Source organism: Arachis ipaensis, chromosome B06, assembly GCF_000816755.2.
Source record: "Arachis ipaensis cultivar K30076 chromosome B06, Araip1.1, whole genome shotgun sequence".
Classification (NCBI taxonomy): Eukaryota; Viridiplantae; Streptophyta; class Magnoliopsida; order Fabales; family Fabaceae; genus Arachis; species Arachis ipaensis.
The window spans coordinates 136,075,032-136,088,909 of record NC_029790.2 but is presented as its reverse complement, the minus strand read 5'-3'; the positions used below and the strand labels follow the sequence as shown (position 1 = coordinate 136,088,909).

General features: G+C 28.7%; 2 protein-coding genes across 3 annotated transcripts; both read left to right on the top strand.

Moving 5' to 3' along the window:
- LOC107647776 (patatin-like protein 2) lies at positions 1,186-5,370 on the top strand. Its single transcript, XM_016351825.1, has 6 exons — positions 1,186-1,338; positions 1,818-1,999; positions 2,654-2,843; positions 3,700-3,861; positions 4,439-4,741; positions 5,206-5,370. The coding sequence occupies exons 1-6, from the start codon at positions 1,186-1,188 to the stop codon at positions 5,368-5,370; spliced, it is 1,155 nt and encodes a 384-aa protein (XP_016207311.1).
- Positions 8,995-13,228, top strand: LOC107647775 (patatin-like protein 2). 2 transcript variants are annotated; one of them, XM_016351824.2, is made up of 7 exons: positions 8,995-9,355; positions 9,986-10,167; positions 10,815-11,004; positions 11,693-11,854; positions 12,101-12,403; positions 12,677-12,848; positions 12,996-13,228. In XM_016351824.2, the coding sequence occupies exons 1-7, from the start codon at positions 9,194-9,196 to the stop codon at positions 13,079-13,081; spliced, it is 1,257 nt and encodes a 418-aa protein (XP_016207310.2). In that variant the 5' UTR covers positions 8,995-9,193; the 3' UTR covers positions 13,082-13,228. The 2 variants fall into 2 exon arrangements, with proteins under 2 accessions (XP_016207310.2, XP_020961014.1); XM_021105355.1 differs by having other exon boundaries at positions 8,996-9,355; positions 12,677-12,854; positions 13,003-13,228.

Below are 13,878 nucleotides of genomic sequence, written 5' to 3'. Positions count from 1 at the left end.
AGAATGTCTAATTTTTAAAACTTAAAAATCTCAAATTTAAATTTTATTTGCAAAAAAAAAAATCTATGATATAATACAAAATTTAATATCTAACCAGTAATTCAGACAATGTATGGTGAATTATACAAGTCTCGTTCAAAATAGAATATATGATCATACTCTAGAAGCTGACTTATAATAACCTCACATGCATAATAATATATATCTGATGATGAATTATTATTGCATTTAAGTAATTAAAATTATGCATACAAATAAAAAATTTTAAACAATGATATGTGATCTCTTTCATTAATTTTTACGTTGCCATACGGAACTCTTATTGTGCATCCAATAAAGTTATATACATGAATTTAATTTTCATGCATGTATTATTAGTATAAAATAATTTTATAAAAATACGAGAAGTATAGATAACCACAATATTTTTTAACAATGCACGAATAATTGTGAATTAATAGCGTTAAAAAAGTAAATTAATTTTAAATAGAGAGTGTTAGGGAACAATAAAAATTTTGAATAATATGAATAACTATTAATCAAATAAAAATACACTACATTTTAATTTAATGCTATTAATTAAATTTAAGATTAATTTATTCTTTTAACCCTATTAATTCACATTGTTCAAAAATATTGTTGGTTATCTATACTTTTCCATTAAAGTAAGCTCGTCTCACATGTTTAACACATGTTATTAACTCTTATCTTATTCAGAAACCGATTATTACGAAATGTGTGTGGTCATCAATTATTAACCAAGTGATATGCATTGACCACTAATAATTAAATTATGAGTTCCTAAGTCACACGTACTTGGGTATGTAAACCGTCACAACAAATAGCGACGGTATAGACCTAATTTTAATTAGCTATATATGAAGTTCCTTAAGCCCTTAATTAAGGACTTTCACTGCTACATAGTAAAAGCTAAGTTTGTCTAATTGGTGTGGAAAATTAGGCAGTTGATAACTCTCTTAACTTATCTATGGTGGTACGATTTAATTTGCAATTTGTTTGGACCGTGTGAAATTTGATACGGAATTTAAAAAATTGGCCAGAAATCAAAGGTTTTTGCCACTATAAATATAGCCACTACTATAAGTCCTGAATCATAGCAAAACCTGAATCATTATTAGCTTAAGATAGTTCTAAAAATCCTAAGTTAGTTTCTCTATATATTCCATGGAGAGATCAAAATCATCTACTGAACAAATTCATGATCATCATCAGCCCCCAAGTTATGGGAACTTAATTACCATTCTCAGCATTGATGGAGGTGGTATTAGGGGAATTATTTCTGCTACTATTCTTAATTTGATTGAATCACAGCTTCAGGTATATATATGAAATCATTTGTATATATATCTTCTTCTATTTTTTTTTATTAAAATTAAATATTTTTTCTAAAATGGTAGCATCTATATGTTTGTTAAATCAAAATAAAAGTAATTTGGACTATAATTAGTGTTATGAACAGATTGAATTGAAACCCTAAAATCATAATGTTGCATTCATACCACCTATTTCGTAAGAGTATTATAAAGGTGAAAACTTATCAGGTACAGTTAACTTCATATAAAATTGATAGTTGAGAGTCATTAAATTATTTGACAGGTTTGATTAAATTTTCATCTAATAACTCTCAGTTATCAACTTTATATGAAGTCAACTGTACTCCTAAATTTTTATCTTTGATAAATTTGGATTATAATTTTTAAAAAAATTGTCATGTCTTATGTATCATTATTAGTTCTCTTTTATTTCTAAGAGTAAAATTGACATTAAATAATGATCCCACCACCATGCATATGTAGGAGTTAGATGGTGAAGATGCAAGACTTGCAGATTATTTTGATATGATATCAGGAACAAGCACTGGAGGTCTTGTAACTGCTATGTTAACTGCTCCAGATAAACATAACCGTCCACTTTTTGCTGCTAAAGATATCAAACCATTTTACTTGGAGCACTGCCCAAAAATTTTTCCACAATATAGGTCATTTCTTGTCATTCATTTTACATAATCTTTTAAAGATTACATGTGCACCAATTTAATCATCGAACAATCACAAATCTTAATTTTGTAATATACTCCCAATTCTTTTTAAGCAAAAAGAAAGATCATGTGTTAAATTTTCACAAAAAGACAAATATAAACTCTTACATTCAAAATTTACTTGTTTTGAGTGAAATTTACCTATTTAAAGTATGAGTTAATTTTGATGTCCTACCGTCATCGTGCAATCACGTTCGTTTTTTTAGATGATTAGTTATTCACATGATCAATAATAAAAATAATAATTATTTTTTATGATGTGATGTTACGTGATCAGATACACGTGTAAAATTATTTTACATTGACAGTGTATTAAAATTAAATTTTTAAAAAAATTGCATTTATTATTTTATATATAGTATGAGAACCAAATATTGGGTGATCCTACTAAAAATTTTAACTAAAAAAATTTTAAACTTAACTAAAATTGAAAATGGGTAAATGAATTACTTATACCTGATTTTCTATTTAAAAATTTGAGTTTGAGTAACTAGTTCGGAACAAAATTCAAAACTAATTTACTTAAATTGGATACCGATCAAAATATAAATTCAATTTAACCAGTTTAATCAGTGACTGAAATTCTTATTACAGGGGCCTGCGTGGAACACTGATGGCAAAGGTAATTAGACAATTGGGAGGACCAAAATATGATGGAAAATACTTGCAGAGAGTGATTAGAAATAAACTTGGAGACATTCGTTTGCACCAGACAATCACCAATGTTGTCATTCCCACCTTTGACATCAAATGTTTACAACCAACTATTTTCTCATCTTACCAGGTCTCATTTTATTATTGTTGTTGTTGATATTTGAATTTTTGTTCCTTTAATTAATTTAGAATAAGTTTTTTTTTTTTTTACTAGGGCTAGTGTGAATAAAAAATAAATAAATTTCGCTAAGTTTACCTAATGTAAGTTTTGTTGTTTCTAGAGCATGATAAAAAAGATGAGAATTTGCTATGATTTAATTATAATTACTAACAAATACTTAGGTTGTTGATCAACAAGAGCAGAGCACAAATGAATTCAATCAACAATTGGGAATGGTTGGGCTAAATTTTGCACTTCCTTTGGGTTAAAGGTTTTTTTTCTTTAAGAATTTTGCTAGGAAACTAAGAAAGGTCTAGTCAACAACAAGCCAACAAATATTTTTAAATTGTACTTTATATTAATTAAATTAATTAATAATTATTTAAATTTTATTTTTTAAGAAATATAAAATTAATAATTATTAATTTCGTACTTGGTGGAGAAAAAGCGAACAAAGGTACGCTCGCTTGCTGTCTTGTTCTCTACCGCGAACTGGGATCGTTTGCCAGCTAGGTCAAATTGGAGCAAAAATTTATGAGAACATATTACCCTTCCTTGGGGATAGGGGACAGAACGACCTCTCGATCTGCTTACTGCAGCCCAGAAAGAAAAACGTCGTCTAGGCGTTCCTTGTTGTTCCGATCTCCCCGACGCCTAGGACGTTGTCTGGGCCAAGAGCCATAGTTAATTGCTGTTTCCATTTGTTTAAAGTTGACTGATTAATGATTATAAATTGTTTACGTATACTTTTCTAAAATAAATTATAAAATCAATGCACCAAATAAATAAACCCTAACAAGATCTGAGAACAATCATTGATATGCAGATTAAGAATTCTCCTGCCTTTGATGCTAAACTATCAGATATATGCATTAGCACATCTGCTGCACCTACTTATCTCCCTGCCCATCACTTCACCAACAAGGATTCAAATGGAAATCTACATGAATTTAACCTCATTGATGGTGGTGTTTGTGCCAATAATCCGGTATAAATTCTTATTTATATTTATATTTTTAAAGTTATTATATTAGTTTAGTTTTGATATAATCTCGATCAATTTTGATTGGTCAAATAGTCTAATCAGTTCATTCGTCTGATTAAGCATGTGATAGAATTTAAAATACACAATTAGAAATTTGTGTAAAAACGTTTATACACAAATGATACATAAAAATTAGGTTTAATAATTCTATTGGTCCCTATAGTTTTGCGGAATTTTCAATTAGGTCCCTATATTTTTTTTTTCTTTTAATTGAGTCCTTGCACCAATTTTTCTTTTAATTTGGTCCCTACACTTTTTTTTTCCTTTTATTTAGGTCCCTATACCAATTTTTTTTTTAGTTGGGTCCCTATAAAATTAAGCCAATTACTACTAAGAAGGACTTAATTGAAAAAAAAATTTAGTGTAGGGACTCAATTAAAAAGTAAAAAAGTATAGGGATCTAATTGAAAATTTTACGAAATTATAGGGACTAACAGAGTAATTAAACCTAAAAATTACTAATATAGATGATATTATAATTAGGTATTTTTTTAATTATTTTTTTTTTTATTNCATGCAGACTTTACTTGCCATGAATCAAATAACAAAGCAAATCATTGATGAAAATACAGATTTCTTGGCCATCAAACCTACAGACTATGGTCGCTTCCTAATTATTTCAATAGGCACAGGAGCAGCCAAAAATGATGGAAAATTCAATGCAAAAAAGGCAGCTAAATGGGGACTATTGGATTGGCTAACCTATAGTGGTACCAGTCCTTTAATTAATATTTTTTCTCAATCAAGTGGCGATATGGTTGATTTTCACTTAGCTGCTCTCACTCAAGCACTTCATTTCAAAGAAAATTACCTTCGAATTCAGGTAAAATCATTGAAACTGTAAAATGTTTTTCATAATCATTTAATCATATTTATTATTTTAGATGACTATTTATGTAATTATACAAAAAATAATTATTTTTACTGATATGGTGTTATGCAGTTAAATGTACGTATAAAATTATTTTGTAATGAGAGTACATCAAAATTAAATATTATAAAAATAACTTAGTTCGATCTAATAATTAGTTGATTAGTCCGTTTAAGTAAGTGTCAGAAGTTTAAATTTTACCTTACAGCAACTTATTGGCTAGCGAAAAACTCTTAAATTGAGTTCAGATCCACAACGAATTAGTCCTTAATCTGTCAGATTAAAAAATACCGTTGAAATAAAAAAAAATTATAAAAACATATATGCATATATAGTTTTAGTAAAAAGTTAAATATTAATTCATTAAGCATAAGTGATTATATTAAATTTAATTTGTTGAACATATTATTATGCAGGATGACACATTGACAGGAACTGATTCTTCAGTTGACATATCTTCTAATGAGAACTTGGAGAGGCTTTGCCAAATTGGTGAAAATTTGTTGAAGAAACCAGTCTCTAGGGTTAATTTGAAGAATGGTCGATTTGAGCCACTAGACAAAGGAGAAACCAACTGTTAATTTTAACGTTTTTAATATAAAAATGATCTAACTATAAAATTAAAAATAATATAGAGACCTAATTAAAAATAATATAGAGACCTAATTAAAAATATTGTTAAATTATAAAAACTAATAAAATAATTAAGTCTATCTTATTCTAATTAAGTTCTTTCATTTATTCGTCGCCAGTACAACGGTCGCAAAACTAATAAATAACGGTGGCTTCACAAACCGCCACTACATAGCGGCTGATATTTCTCTTCTCTCTTATAGTGTGTAGTAACTCTTATATTATGAACTAGCTCTTATTTAGTGGCTATTATTTTTCTGAGTTCAAGTAGTCATTCATTATCTATCCAAAAATAATTAAAAAAAAAATCCAAAAACAAAAGATCCGAATTACAAGTAGCCATTAATATATACCATCAACTCAAATAAAAATAGATAAGTCGATGTTCAAGGTAGTCTTTCATGGCACGCAGGTTCATTATCATATATTAATTATATGTAATTTGCACGTGGGCATGATATGCTCATCTGCAGCCCTAAGAATGAAGAATTGGTTATTAGAAAATTAATAATAAATATTATGGCATGAATAGTCTCTAGCATGAGCAATTAATGTCTTCAAATTGCAACTTAGCATATCAAAGATTAATTTGTTGCAGATTTAAGCTTCTATTAAAAATTTATCGTTGGCCACTAAATTGCTACATGCACAAAATGGAATTTAAACTTGTAACATTTGAACTCCGCTAGGGAGATAATAAAAAACCTTGACAATATGAACAATGAGTTGGTTATTTGGCTCAATAGGGATAAAAAATGAACACCACTCCATAAATTACCCTAAATCCAAAAATCCCCATTCAATTATTTCACAAAAACAACCGTCAAAACCCTAATTACAAATTGTTTTCACTCCCAAATCCTTCATCCTCCCCAGACGGCAGCCACCCCCGACGTTCTTCATTGACCATCCAACCCTCAGCGGCGTTCAGCTTCGGCCCCAGTCCACCCGCCTCTCTCGCGCGCATCTGTTTCCGTCGCCGGTAGCCAACAGGTCAGATAGACGTCTCCTTCCCGTTGCGGGTCTCTGTGTCATCCGCCGGCAACCCACGTTGAGGCAGGCCTTTCTCGTTCCGGTCGCGCATCCCTGGTGCCTGGCTCGCCACTCTCTCCCGCGCCGGTACGCAACCTGTGGGTCGCGTTCTGCCACCGCCGCCCTAACTTCCCAGTTTGTCGCACTCGTGACAAAAAACAACCATCTACATAACTGATAATAATAACCATCCGGCTACGTATAAAGATGAACGTCTGACTTTTACGAACAAAAAATAATCATCAAATTACTCACTAAAACAACCATCCGTCTCTTGTATGTCGTGAATGAAGACGTTGGGACGGTGAAACCCGCCAACTGCGCGCGGGGGGCTGCATGACCGGCGCGTAGAGGGCTGCGTGAATGACTCAACGTGCGCGAAGGGGGTGCTCAGACGTTTGTGGTGGGCAGGACGACGTCGGTTGGTGCTCTGGACGGCGGCTGGTGTTTCTAGCAATGACGGACCGACAAGATGGAAAGAAAATGAGAGAGGAGAAGGCTCCGAAACGTTGACGTCAATCGCGGAGAGAAGGAGATACGTAATTGTCCCTATTTAAAATCTTTGTTTTTTTTTTTAAATCAAAATGGTTGGAGAATTATTAAATATTAATTAAATTAATTATCATCTAATTTTAATTTTCTTCTTCATTCTATTGTTAAGGTTGTTCATTAAATTTATTGTCTTTCTATATTTTTTTATTTAAATAAATTAATAAACTAACTACTAAACTAACTTAAATTGATTAAAAAAAATTACTTATTTAAAGCCGGAATAGAGCATACCGAATCAAGGATACCAGCTATATACGACTTAAACGAAAAAAAAAATTAAAAAACTTAATACATTAATTAACAGAAAGGACGAGGAAAATATACATGAACAAAATTCATATAGGTCACGTCATCATATCACCAAATTGACCAGGTAATGATATGAATTGACCACACGTGGTCATGTAAATCGCAACAAATTGTCAGACCTAACATTCATGTACACTAAGAACTAACAAGTAAGAAGATTCAACATACACCATTATGAATAAATAATTAGTGTTTAATAATGCGTCCAATTATTATATTTGTACGAGTAATTAGTTCATTTATCTATAAATGTTAAAAATTTAAATTTTACTTTATATATGTAATAATTAATTGATTAGTGATACATTTTTAAATTGAACTTAGATTTATGATAGATTAATTTTTTATCTATTGAGTTAAAAGATAGATAGATAATAAAAAAAAGAGATGACACATACAACTGTCACAACTTTCTCCAATGAAAGTTTATCTAATTCTAATTGAAAAAATATAAGTTTTTTTCATATGAATCACATTTTTTTAAATCTTTATTTTGAATGACATGACGTTTATGGATTCTATTTCTCTATTTCTGTGGCAATAATTTAGACCATCTCCTCTGAGATAAATCATATTGATAATGACTCTTTAACAACCAATTTGTCCATTGATTCATTAGAGAATTAGGGGTTTAAAACTTTTTATTAGTTAACATATCCATTTTTGTTATAATCAGTATTGGGTTTTTCTGTTTGAGCCGTACGAGATGAAATTCTCATATACGGTTCTCAGAGGGGGAGTTCCTTTGGTTTGCCTATCTCAATAAAGTATATGATTGGTTCGAAGAACGTCAACATATTATCTGCCAATTTATTGCCAATAATAATTAATTATTATATTTTAAACACATATATAAAGAGACACGTCCAGAAAATATATCTATAAAGACACTTCTATTAAACACAATCATAAAAAAGATATTTTTATTAGACACATCCACAAAGACACTTCCATTAAACACAGTTATAAATAAAAGTTAGTAGAAATTGACAGAAATACTGTTGATGGTAATAGCGAGATTGATTCTAATTTAATATTTAGTCTTTAATTAGAAAATTATGCATTCGATTATTGCCGTATATCTGATCTATGTAGCGACGGGCAATTTAGTTTGCAATAAATTATATTTTGAACCGTGTAAGAAACTTCAAACTCTTAATTGAATCAAAACGCACATTTCTATTTCCTCTGTGGGATTATTGCATTTGTAGTCCAAGTTGAATATGTTAATGGAAATATTAATGGACAACTTTATTTCTTAATTTTGTTATTATAATATGACTAAATCATGTATAACCAGAAATAAAAGGTTTATTTATCACATAAATTAGTTAAATAAAAATCAAATTTATAATAAATTAATGATTGACTTGATTGACTTGTCGAATTAGAAGATACGTACGCAATAAAAAAATTATATCGGATATGGATAAATATTACAAATATTGTGTATAGGGTATGGATTTGTTCGCCAATATATAGTGAATGCATATTGTGTAACGTATAAGCATTTATATCCATGCACACCATGCAAGAAAATTCAACAAATTAAAATCTTCAACTTTCCGGCCCTTGACTTTGTCTTCACTCGGAAATTGATTGCTCCTCTTTGAATTTTAGACTGACTACAATTAAACCACTATAAATAGGCACTTAACCACACCAATCTATCTCCTCATAACAACAATCATCATACCAAAGCTTGAATCTTTCTTTTTCTTTCATTCTTTCATTCTTTCTACAAACACTACTACACAACTACCTTAGCTAGCTTAGCTTGTTTTCTTTTCTTTCAACTTTTAATTTCTCTTAGGCATTATTGATATTTACATATAACTTTCAAGATAGTATATATTATATTCCAATTAATTATTAAGCATGACAAGTATTATATCATCCATGGAGAGATCAAAATCATCCATTGATCAAATTCAGCCCCCAACTTATGGAAACTTAATTACCATCCTCAGCATTGATGGAGGTGGTATTAGGGGACTTATCCCAGCAACCATTCTTAATTTCCTTGAATCACAACTTCAGGTATGAAATTTAATTAATAAACTTGTAGCTATACTTTCCTTTTTTTTTTCATCTTTTAAAAAAATACTTTTTTTAAAGAGGTGAAAACTCAAGTGCAGTCGACTTCACGTGAAGTTGATAGTTGATAGCTGTTAGATGATTTGACCTATTTGACTAAATTTTCATCTAACAGCTCTCAGCTATGAACTTCACGTGAAGTCGACTGCACCTGAGTTTTCACCCTTCAAAGATAGTAGTTAGACTTAATTACTTTTTTAACCTGAGTTCGGTAAGATATCAAAGGAAATTAAAAACCCTAATTTGAAGGGTACCAATACTTATTACTCACATGAATATGCCTTCGTACGAAAATAATAGATAAAAATTATTAGATAATTTAATATATTTGACTAAATTATTTAATGTAATACGTATTAATATTTTGATTATCATATTTACATGAAAATATCTTTATGTAATAACTATAACTTTATTTTTATTTAAAAAAAAAAATTTTAAACCTAATTACTACCAATAAGAATCTTGATGAATTTCAACCATATTTCAGTAACTATAAAAATTAATCTCTTAATCTTTCATAAGAACAAAATTGATGTTGATATATAGTCCTTGCATTATATTCATATGTAGGAGTTGGATGGTGAAGAAGTGAGGCTTGCAGATTATTTTGATGTGATATCAGGAACAAGCACTGGAGGTCTTGTAACTGCTATGTTAACTGCTCCAGATAAACATAACCGTCCACTTTTTGCCGCTAAGGATATCAAACCCTTTTACATGGAACACTGCCCAAATATTTTTCCACAACCTAGGTAAGTAATTAACATTAATGTTTCTATCAAATAGTTTAAATTATATTGTATTTCTATATTCTAAAAAGAATTTAATTTTAATGCACTCTTTTATACGTGCATATATACAATTACGTAATGACACATCAGCAAAAATAACTACTTTTTATATTAATCATGCGAATGGTTATCCAAAATAACGGATGTAATTGCACGACTGTATAAAATATTTTACATTGTCAGTGCTTTAAAATTAAACTCTAAAAATACATTTTCTTCAATAATTTCCCCAAAAAAATTAATTATTAGGCGGAATCTTTTTTGTTATCGAATCTTTTATTTTTGGTGAAAACTCAGGTGAAGTCGACTTCACGTGAAGTTGGTATCTGAGAGCCGTTAGATAAAAATTTAGTCAAATCATTTAATGACTCTCAGGTATCAGCTTCACGTAAAGTCGACTGCACCTGAGTTTCCACCTTTATTTTATATGATAAAGAACTATAAAAATTAGTCCAATATTACCAAGATACATGCTTGTTGAAATTAAGTTAGAAAATAAAGTTAAATTAATAGTTTATATGATTGACCTAATAACCTAATATTTTGACTTAGTCAATTACTATGCCAAGTTTAATAACTAAGCTTTTGGGGTTCAATGTTTTTTATAGAGGACTCCGTGGAACATTAATGGCAAAGGTAATAAGACAATTGGAAGGACCAAAATATGATGGAAAATATTTGCATGGAGTGGTTAAAGAGAAACTTGGAGACATTCGTTTGCATGAGACCATCACCAATGTTGTTATTCCCACCTTTGACATCAAAACTTTGCAACCAACTATTTTCTCATCTTACCAGGTTTCATTCTCTCTCTCTCTCTTACTTCTTGGATCTATAAGTCTCTATTTTGGTCTTCAGTGTTGAAAATGAATCTTCATCCAACTTTCATGAATGGGGTGCTATATATTATATATAATTTTTGTTCCTTTTATTATTATTCCTTGAATAAATTAGATTTTTTGTTGTTGAAAATTTTGACTCCTAATAATAATACGAATCTCGTGATGAAATGACATCAACATCTCAACTGAATAATTATTGGCATATAATAGTATAATGTGATAAAGATAAGAATGACTGTGTTTCCACTAATGATACTTAGTATCATTATCTGTAGCTTAAATACAATCACGTTCTTCGTCCAAAAATAATTAACAATATTTTTTTGGCAGCAGCGGTATCTAACTTATTTTTTATAATAATTTTTTAATATTTAATAATTATTTATTTTTATATTTTTAAAATTAAATATTAATTTTATTTTTAATCCTTTTTAGTAAGTTAGACAAACACTTTTTGACATCATAGCAATTACCTTTGAGAATAATTACATTAATAATTCCGCTGAATATTAATTAATAAAGGAATTAGGTAGGGTTTACTATATACATAGAATAAGTTAATTATTATTTTTCCATGACCCAAAATTAAACCATATATCAAATTAATAAACCATAACAAGATCTGAAAATTATTATTGATGCAGATTAAGAAATCGCCTTGCTTGGATGCAAAATTATCAGACATATGCATCGGCACATCAGCTGCACCAACCTATCTCCCTGCTCACCAATTCACCAACAAAGATCCAAAAGGAAATGTGCATGAATTCAACCTCATTGATGGTGGTGTTTGTGCCAATAATCCGGTATATATTATTATCATTAGAGTTTAATTTTAATATACTGATTTTTAAAATATTTTATACAGTCATCTAATTAGATTTATATATTTAGATGATTTTTTAAATAGTAAAATTAAAAATTGATTATTTTTGTTAATGTGATAATATAATACACAATTAGTTATTTATGTAAATTTTTTTATGCTGATAATATATAAAAATATTAATTATGAAAATTAATTTTCTCTCACTTATTTTTTTTTAATGTAGACTCTAGTTGCTATGAATCAAGTAACAAAGCAAATAATCAACGAGAATGCTGATTTCTTTCCAATAAAGCCTTCAGATTATAGTCGGTTCCTAATAATTTCAATAGGGACTGGGACAGCCAAAAATGAAGAAAAATTAGATGCAAAAATGACAGCTAAATGGGGTTTATTAGATTGGCTAACTCATAGTGGCTCCATTCCTTTAATTGATGTTTTCTCTCAATCAAGTTCTGATATGGTTGATTTCCATTTAGCTACTCTTACTCGAGCACTTCATTCAGAACACAATTATCTTCGAATTCAGGTAATTAATCTAATTTTCAACTAGGTTAATTAAATATAATTAATCTAATTTTGATATCTACAATTAAGAACTTAATTATATTTTTAATGACATATTTTTTTAAGAAAAATATTTTGTTAATTTTAATATTTTTAATATGAAAATGACCTAATTATAAAATTAAAAATAATTTAAAAATTCAATTAGAAAGCACTTTTTAGCAATGGAATAATTAATTAAACCAATATATAAAATATAAGTGATTGAATATTTTCAACAACATGGATATTGCAGGATGACACGTTGATTGGAAATGATTCTTCAGTTGACATTGCTACTAAGAAGAATTTGGATAGACTTTGCCAAATTGGTGAAAATTTGTTGAAGAAACCAGTCTCTAGGATGAATTTAGAGAATGGTAAAATTGAACCAATTGGAAATGGAGGAACCAATGAAGAAGCCCTCAAAAGGTATAATTATTAGGAAGGAAAAAAAATATACATCCTTATGATAAATTCATTTTAATAGACTAATCATAAGAGTTTTGCATAGTTATGTAATTAAATTTATGTATTTAAAAATTAATTATTTTTTATAACGTGGTAATACACGGTTGAAAATCGAAAAATACTTTCACATGAGAGGAGACTCCGTGATCTGAGATCCCCTCACACTAAGAAAGCATCTACTACTAAATAGCGTCATTTTCTTCATATGTTTTGATAAAATCATTCTTTGATTCTATTGATTTCATTTATTCAATTATTTATTCATTCAAATTTGTTGCTGGTGTCAATAAAACTTAGAAGATATTTTAAGATTCGGAATATTTTATATAGGTCATTGTAGTTTTAAATTCCTTATAAAAATGTAATAGTTGTTTTATAATTAATTAATTTTCTTATCATTTCTTTGTTATTAATAAATTCCCACTCCATATTCAATTATTATTTTATATGGAATTCTCAAACTCTAGTTTACTTCTTTACTATTTCGAACAATTATTGGCTATTTAAATTATAAAGTGAAATCAATCAATAGTAATAAGAAATATAAATTTACTTTTTTAATTATATAAATAAAAATATATTTGCAAGAATCATCTTGGACAAATATAATTAACGACGGTCTTGGACCGTCGCTAAATTTACTGTTCAAATTAGCAAGGTTTTTTAATTGTTGGAAAAAATTACTGACGGTTTAAATTGTTGTTAGAGAATAAAAATAACAAATCAATTAGATCATATACAATGAATCTCAATTTAAATTATAATTAATAATCAAATTTAAATGTTTAAAATTTAAAATACAATAAGGTTTTGTTTGGTTCAGAAGTTATCAACTAAGTATGTAAAAATGTAAAATTTTAGGGTTTGATTTATCAAACCAAATTTCAAAAGGAAATATTGGGTCATATTATATGAAAGCGGTTGTAAAATAAATAAATAAAGAAGATGAAATAAATACAAAATAAAAAAATATAAATATAAGATTAT